Here is a 7,631-nt window from a genome sequence, read left to right on the forward strand (position 1 = left end):
GGGCAGGAGCGCGGGTGGGGGTGCGTCGGGGGAGCGTGGCGGGCAGGTGTGGTGGAGGGCAGGGGAGCAGGAGTGTGGGGAAAGACGAGGCAGGCAGTGTGCCCGCGGCACTGGGGCCGCGAAGCAAGAGCCTGCCAGGACGGCGACAACCTTGCCAGACACGACCGCCGCAGCCACCACCCCTCCAAAGCCGGGGCGTGCAACACCACCATGCTCATGCTACCCTACGAAATCCCCAAAAGAGGGCTCACCGTTCTGGCTGAAGTGGATGCGGTACTCCAGGGAGTCCTTGGCGCCCTGCAATTTCGCAGCGGCAAGGGGCGCGCGGGGGGCGGGAGCGCCGACGGTGGTGTCGGCGGCGCAGCTAGGGCGGCGCATGGCCGTCTGCGCGGCCTGGCCGGGCTGTGCCAGCGCTGCCGCCTGCGTGGCGCCGTCCAGGCCCCACGCAGGCCGACTGGGCCATAGGGCACATGGCGCCTGCGCGCTCCGCCAACGCAGCCCCGCGCTCCCATGCCGCCCGGCGCCACTCTGCGGTGCTCCCCATGCATCGACCAGGCTGCCTCGGGGGTCTAAGCACCCGCGCCGCAGGGCCCGCGGCCCGCACCTTCTCGCTGATGGCGTAGTCGGCGACCTCGGGCGCCTTGGTGGCGGTGGAGCGCACGGCCACCAGGGCGCGGCGGGTCATGGGGGCCACGCCCATGCTGCGCGCCTGCGGAGGGGGGGGGGGTCAGTGGGTGCCCGCGTGACAAGAGGGCGTGATGTCCATGCATGCGGTGTGGGGCAGCAACCGGACGCAGCCGTCCAGAAAACACCTGTGATCAACACATTCTGCACGTGCCTATTGCTGCGGTCGCCGTAGAATCGAAACGGGCGGCCGCCACGACCACGGCTGGGCAAGCGCCCGGCGCACGCTGCACTAGGGCGCCGCAAGCGGTATGCGGAGCTGCCACTGACGCCACACCAATCAGAGCGTGCAATTGCGTCTTTTAGCCCCCTCTGCGGCCCCATCTCGGCCCTGGAACATGCTTGTGCCTTGATCCCGGTAATCGCACCTGGCGCAGCGGGGCAGCGCGCATAGCGGTGCGAAGGGTGGCAGCCATAGTTAATACGTCTTTTTTGACGTGTTGGGAAAGGTGCGGTGTCGAGGGAGGCTGGCAATTCATTGCGGACGAGTTCGAAGGCCCGGCCCTTCGAATCCTAGCGCTTGTTACATGCACCACATTTTCAAAGAATGCTGGTCTGCCAATTATTTGCAATAATCCTCGCGGCTGCGTTCCTTGCCCCGGAGACAACCAGTGTGCTGTGCTCACAGCCTTGATCGCTGATAACTCGCCCTTGCACGCGCGTCTCGACGCCTTTACTGCGCGGGGACAGCGCATTAGGCGCACAAGACTCCCTTGCTGCTCTCAGCGCCAGTCGCTAGCATGACGGTCGAGCAGCGCGGCGACGCTGTGGCCGGCGCGGCCGCCGCAACGGCGCGCGTCACAATCGGCGTGCTCGCGCTGCAGGGCAGCTTCCGCGAGCACATGGCGCTGCTCTCGAAAATCGAGGGCGTCACTGCTGTCGAGGTCCGCACCAAGGAGGAGCTGGCGGGAGTGGCCGGCCTCGTCATCCCAGGCGGCGAGAGCACCACTATGGCGCACATCGCCGAGCGCTGGGGCCTCATCCCGGAGCTTCAGGCGTTTGCCAAGCAGGGGCGGCCCATCTGGGGCACCTGTGCCGGGATGATCTTTCTGGCAGAGCGCGCAGAGGGTGAGGCGCGGGCCCGGCCGGGGCGGCGTGGGGCGGGCGAGGGTCCCGTCGTCGTGGCGGGCTCCGGCCTGCGCAACCCAAGGCAGCCAGGGTGCTTGCACCTGGTGGTGTGCACATTCAGCTTTTTTGACTTGCAATCTGATTGCTTGTCGAACGCTCCGCAGCCCCCTTCCCCTCACGGCGCGCACCCCGCCGCGACGCCCTGTGCGCGCCGCCGCGCATCCTGGACCCGCCGCAGGCCAGAAGAAGGGCGGCCAGTCGCTGCTGGGCGGCCTGGACGTCTGCGTCTCCCGCAACTTCTTCGGCGCCCAGGTCAACTCGTTCGAGGCGCAGCTGCCGGCGCCGGCAGAGCTGCGGTCGCTCGGCGGCGCGGGCACGTTCCGCGCGGTGTTCATCCGCGCGCCGGCGGTGGTGGAGGTCGGCGGCGGCGTGGAGGTGCTGGCAGAGTATGAGCTGACAGAGGCGGAGGCGCAGAAGGCAGGCGGGCGCGCGCGCGTCGCGGTGGCGGTGCGCGGGGGGCCGCTGCTGGCGACGGCGTTCCACCCGGAGCTGACGTCGGACCTGCGGTGGTGCGCGGCTTTGGGGGGGAGGGTGCTTGGGCGGCCGGATGGTGAGAGGGTCCTTGGGCCACCCTGAGGCGGCTGCAGCCTACGCTTGAGCTTGCTGGTGTGGATGCTGCAGTGTGCTTGCCTCCTCTTTCCACACAAGCGCACACACACGGGGGCACGCATGTGTGTGCGTTCACTTGAGCGCACGAACAACACTTTTTGCCCTTAGAAGCTCATTGCTCGCCATGTTTCACTGCGCGCCCCTGCGTCGCTGCGCAGGCACCAGCTGTTTGTGGAGATGGTGCGCCGCGAGGCGGCGCAGCGGCAGCAGCAGCAGGACGAGGCCGAGCGGCAGGCGGCGGAGCAGCAGCAGGGCGCGCCGCTGCGCGCGCCCACGCGGCCAGCCGACCTGCCTGTCTATGGGCAGCAGTTCCTCAGCAGGGCCTGAGCTTGCCGTGCTGGCTCTGACCTGTGTACTGGCAATGGTGTTGACCTGGTCTTGAGATTGCTTGGGCTGGCTTTGGCTGGCACGTCACAGGCTCGTGGCGCCCGCCGCGACCTTGGCTCGCGTCGACGACAAGATCCCGCACCGCGCTCAGAAATGGCGTAGTCGTGCGCGTGCAACTGGCGAGCGGTTGTGCATGAGGCGTAGTTCTGGGAGGGCCGCGGGCCTTCCATGCTGACCTGCGCCGCGGGGGCGCTGCTTTACGCGCCCTCGCGGTCTATGAGAGAGGTTTGTGAGCGCTGCATTGGCGCGGCACTGCAGGATGCTGCCCACAGCTCAGGCTCGCTGTGGCTTGCCTTGTTTGGCTGCACATGCGGACGTGCCTGTTTGACCGCTAAGGCTATTAGAAGTTTTGCGGCGAGAGCTTGCGAGTGATGGGTTGCGTCCGGCAGCTGCGCCGCGCGGCGCAGGCGGGCGTCACAGCTGTGTGTGAAGCAGAGTGTTGTGGGACGCCATTGGATCTATGGGGGCGCATTTCTCCCTGGTGGGGCTGTCTTCTACTTGTAACGATGCAATGTGCGTCCTTGGTTCCATCACAGCGGGGGAGCTTTTGTGAGGAGGAGCACGCCCATGTGCCCAGGGATCGCAGTGTGCGTAGCAAAAATTACACCGCACGCACCCCGCAGCCGGCGTGTGCTCTTTGAAACATGGCACCCTGCGCCAACGCCCCGCATGCATGTCGCGGAAATTGGGTCCTGCCAGCCAGGAGAGTGCCTGAGGAAACAACGCCCGGGCCACTTGACGAAGTAGAGTCGGATGGCCCAAGCACAGCCACTGCCGCATGGCTGCACGCTGTAGCATGGCCTAACCGCGTGGGCGCCTGACACGCACGCGACGTCAAGTCCGTTTCCGCGCAGCCCAGGGACAGGCCGCGTGCCGCGCCACCCACGCGCCGCCTGGGTCGGGCGCAGCCCCCTGCCGCCCCCGCCGCGACGCCCTGCCCCTTCGCCCCATGCTGCTGACACCGCGCCTCGCGCCCGCGCGCCCCCTGCCGGCCGCCGCCGCTCAGGAGCCGCCCGCGCCCGCGCCCGCGTCCTGCTGAGCTGCCGTGGCCAGCTTTGCGTCGACGCAGATGAGCTTCAGCTTGTCTGCCTTCAGCTCGGCTGCTTTGCGCAGGGAGCCCTGGCCCTGGGGGTTGAGCCTGAACGTCACGTTGGTCATCACAAACTGCCAAACCTGCGGGGCCGCCCGGGGGAGGGGGGCGGTGGGGAGGGCCGGTCTGAGCCCGGGGCCGGGGGCAGGGGCGGAAGCATGTGGGCTCTCGCCGGCGGCTGCTGAGGACAGCTGGGGCCGCTGGGTTTGGGTCGCTGGTTCGCAGCACATGGATGCCCCCCTCCACAACTTCAGGCCTTCATTTGCTGCCAGGCTACATACAATCCCTCCAATCCGTCAGCCGCCCGCGCGTCCACCAGCACACCACCCCTTCACCCCCAAACCTCCCCTGGATGACTCCCTGGGTCCCGGCCGCCGCCAAATGAGAACCCCCGTTGGTGCACTCTGCGCTTCACCCCCTCACATTGTCCAGGTATTTGTACATTGATAGGGTGGCCTTAATGTCGGCCTTGGCCGGGACCTGGTTGGTCAGCGCACTCAGGACGGACTGAGAGAGCAGTGTGGTAAGGGGAGAGAGGGAAAGGGGGGCGGGCTCGGCAGTGCACGAAGGTGTGCGGGAGGCCATGGTGAGAGAGCTTCACGGATGTTCAGGGTCTGGAGGAGGGGCTTGGTCACAACACCGGCTGTCAGAGCTACAGAAACATGAGTGGGACGTGAGTGGCCGCGCGAGCGAATTCAGGCGGCGGCGGCTACTTTCTCACGCTCACCTCGCTCAGCTGCAGGCGGGGTCCATGGGAGTGGTTCAAGGGCGGGGGGCAAAAAAAGGGGCCTCAGCTCAAAGTACCACTGTGCGCAAGCCGCACGTTTGCGCCGCGTGCGGTCTACTGACAGCACCACAAACCCGCCACAGCACCAGGATGCAGTCCCGGCCCCACCTGGTTCAGCGTGGCCACCGCCAGCTTCTCCTCTATGGACCCGTCCTCCACCAGCTCGCTGAGCACCTCATACAGGCACTCTGCTATCTGCGTGTCGGAATACAGCTGCGCCGCCATCCTTGCGCATGCGGCGCCTTGCCGCTGCCGCCTTGAGCGGCCGTGTGCCGCCGCTCCCCCAGTACCGCGGGCTAATGAGTTGACCTGTCGTAATATATCAAAGACTGTCGTCCCTTATTAGGCAGCGCTTGAGTGGTGATACGACGCCTTGATCTAGCGATCTGAGTATCCACGACGAATACCTATCCGTAAAACTACTGGGTCCGAAGTACTGGTACACTGCAAAGCGACGGGGTGGGCCAACGGACTGCTGGCAGGCAGTAGGGCAGGAAGGCAGCGAAACCGGCGAACAGGTCAGCCCAACCGCGCTGGGTCAGCCGATTACCCGGGGAGCTGTCAGCCAGTCAGCAAAACAGCCCACCAGCCGGAGAGCCGTCTAGTTGATGAGCCAGTCAGCGAATGTACGGTTGGCCAGCCAGCCAGGGAGCCCACGAGCCGGTCAGCCGTTCTGGCCCCTGTTGGTCATTTTGAGTTCCTTGCTGGGATGTACGATTGTCATGCTGTATGGGGAGCTTACAATGCAAATCGCGCCATGCCAAGAATTTGGTCAATATTAATTGACTTTGACCAAGCCGCAGACCCACAGCCTAGGCGTGAATCTGACCTGCAGCGTGCACACTCCTGGGCGGGATGGGCAGGCCTGCCCCATGCAACAGCTCTGTGCATGCACTGCACAGCTGGCTGCAGGTATTTGAAGCCGTGCCGGCACAGCAACAAGCCGCGAGGACTTTTGGATGCATTACCGTAGTATGGTGACGAGCTCCCACGAGCAGGGGGTGGTGCCGCGCACACAAGGAGCAAAGCTACTCATGACGCGGCGACCATCAAAGCCTGCATGCTAGCGTCGCTGGAAACGAGGGCAAATCTGCACGGTAATGCAGCCACAGAGACCCATCAAATGTCAAAGTAATGGATGCCTTGCACATGTGCGACAGGGTGGAGGGCCCCCGATGGCCAGGGGCCAACGACGCGCCAACAGGCGCTCCAGGTCCATTTTGACATCAGCACGCTCTGCGCACGCGGCGTCATTGCTGCTCCACCACCCGCTGCTGCACGCCGCCCGCCGCCGCGGGCGGGTCCATGACAAACTCGCGCCTCGAGAACCGCCACCGCCGCTCCTCCTCGCACCACGCAAGCTCGTCCTCTATCGTCCCGCTCGCAAGCAGCACGGGCGGGCTGGACGCGCGGTGCAGCAGCCGGTACGACGACGCGCGGGCCGTGCGCGGCGCCGGGGCGCCGTTGGCGGCCGCATGGGCGCCGGCGCCGTCGTGCAGGATGGTATTGAGGGTGAGGTGGCGATTGCCACGCGCCATCGGGGCAAAGCTCACGAAGTGGGCCGCCACGTTGGCGGCACCCTTGACCACGCCCTGGTCGCGGTGCGGCACAGGCAGGGGCCCCCAGCCCCGGGCGAAGGGTGTCAGGAGAGCGTCCAATAACCCGGCAAATACATGGCATCCGACAGCGATTCACATCACAGGGCCGTCATACATCCCCTGTGGGAGACGGGGCCGGAAAGGACAACCATGGGGGCGCTGCCGCTGCTGCCGCCGCTGCACGCGCTCACCTTTGGGAGGTGCAGCTCTCCATCGGGGGTGAACAGGTCTCCCAGGGTGTGCTGCTGGCCCGCGTTGATGATGTGGTCAAACCTGCGCGCCGCGCGGGTGCGGTCCGATGCGCCTGATCTACCTCTGCATGACATGCGGCACAGCGCATGCAAGCTGCCTAGTTTGTGTTGTGAAGCAGCGGCAGCAACGGGCACTGCAAACATGCCACTAGCAGGAATGGCATGCAGGAAGACCATGCCTGTTGCACAGGTCGATGATAGCCATCCGGTCGTCTGCTGTGAGCTGGCTGTTCTGCAGCTGCTGCGGAGCCTGCGAGTTTGGGGTGCTGTAGCACACATGCGCCTGCGAACGTGGTGTGCATGCGCCAGAGGGGTTTGCGGTGGCTCTGTGCGCTGCGTACGAGTGCAGGTGCACTGGGTCCCTTCAGGGTGGCTGCCAACGCGCACTGTCGATATTGAAGTAGCCAGAAATGATCTATCCGTCATGCAGGCTCTGCACGCCCATGCAAGACCTCTACGCGGCCGAAAGAGGTGTGACCAGTCTCGAAAAAGACCCCGCCATCCACCCGCGTACCGGGCGGCGAGGTACGAAGACCCTAGGGGCCATGGAGGTGGCCAGGCTACATGTGTGGCGATGGAGTAGACACGAAGATCGCAGCGAAGACGCGAGCATGGCGGAGATCGGGAGTGCTGACTGATCTGGTGAGTGTGCCGCTGACTGAAGACTGATTTAAACAATCAATTGCAATTTTATGGGACTGCGAATGCCTACATGACCATGCGGTCTGGGCGACTGTCGACGTCGCGCTGGCGTCATCCCAGTGGCGTTGCCTGCTGCATTGCCCCCGCAGCTGGGCGTGCCGGCGACGTTGCCATGAGTTGAGATAGATCGGCATGCACGATGCTTTACAGCGGGGCTTGAGTGCTCATGTGTTAGTTGCATCGCTGCCGTCGCCGGGGTCGCCACTGTCCCTCGCGGCAACCCCCGCTCGCAGCACCGCCACTGCCGCAGTGAAGCCGTGCAGCTTGGTACTGCCGCCGACGGATCCAATCTCACCTGATGAAAGGCGCAGCGACCGCAAGCATCTCAGCAGGTACTATGGCATGCTGCGTGTGCTGCCACTGCCCGATTGACCGCCCCCCTGCCCCCCCCCCCC

The 7,631-nt window shown here is 65.6% G+C and overlaps 4 protein-coding genes across 4 annotated transcripts in view; 1 reads left to right on the plus strand and 3 right to left on the minus strand.

Annotated features, from left to right (window-relative positions):
* Positions 1-1,100, minus strand: part of MNEG_5302 (inorganic pyrophosphatase) — a gene marked incomplete at both ends in the record, with an annotated part of 4,066 nt that extends 2,966 nt beyond the window's left edge. The window contains 3 exons of the mRNA XM_014046217.1: positions 252-297; positions 605-709; positions 1,053-1,100. Coding sequence (XP_013901671.1) covers positions 252-297; positions 605-709; positions 1,053-1,100 — 199 coding nt within the window. The remainder of the gene's footprint in view (positions 1-251; positions 298-604; positions 710-1,052) is intronic.
* A 324-nt stretch (positions 1,101-1,424) lies between these two features.
* MNEG_5303 (glutamine amidotransferase) lies at positions 1,425-2,748 on the plus strand (the record flags this gene model as incomplete). The annotated part of the gene is made up of 3 exons (XM_014046218.1): positions 1,425-1,752; positions 1,991-2,321; positions 2,580-2,748. The coding sequence occupies 3 exons, from the start codon at positions 1,425-1,427 to the stop codon at positions 2,746-2,748; spliced, it is 828 nt and encodes a 275-aa protein (XP_013901672.1).
* Positions 2,749-3,810: 1,062 nt separating this feature from the next.
* Positions 3,811-4,910, minus strand: MNEG_5304 (Transcription initiation factor IIA subunit 2; the record flags this gene model as incomplete). Its single annotated transcript, XM_014046219.1, has 4 exons — positions 3,811-3,981; positions 4,322-4,405; positions 4,626-4,634; positions 4,794-4,910. The coding sequence occupies 4 exons, from the start codon at positions 4,908-4,910 to the stop codon at positions 3,811-3,813; spliced, it is 381 nt and encodes a 126-aa protein (XP_013901673.1).
* A 1,025-nt stretch (positions 4,911-5,935) lies between these two features.
* On the minus strand, positions 5,936-7,081 carry MNEG_5305 (hypothetical protein; the record flags this gene model as incomplete). Its single annotated transcript, XM_014046220.1, has 4 exons — positions 5,936-6,277; positions 6,475-6,556; positions 6,723-6,784; positions 7,049-7,081. The coding sequence occupies 4 exons, from the start codon at positions 7,079-7,081 to the stop codon at positions 5,936-5,938; spliced, it is 519 nt and encodes a 172-aa protein (XP_013901674.1).
* Between the last annotated feature and the right edge of the window lie 550 nt (positions 7,082-7,631).

The sequence above is a fragment of the Monoraphidium neglectum genome (assembly GCF_000611645.1).
Source record: "Monoraphidium neglectum strain SAG 48.87 unplaced genomic scaffold scaffold00782, whole genome shotgun sequence".
In the NCBI taxonomy this organism is placed as follows: domain Eukaryota; kingdom Viridiplantae; phylum Chlorophyta; class Chlorophyceae; order Sphaeropleales; family Selenastraceae; genus Monoraphidium; species Monoraphidium neglectum.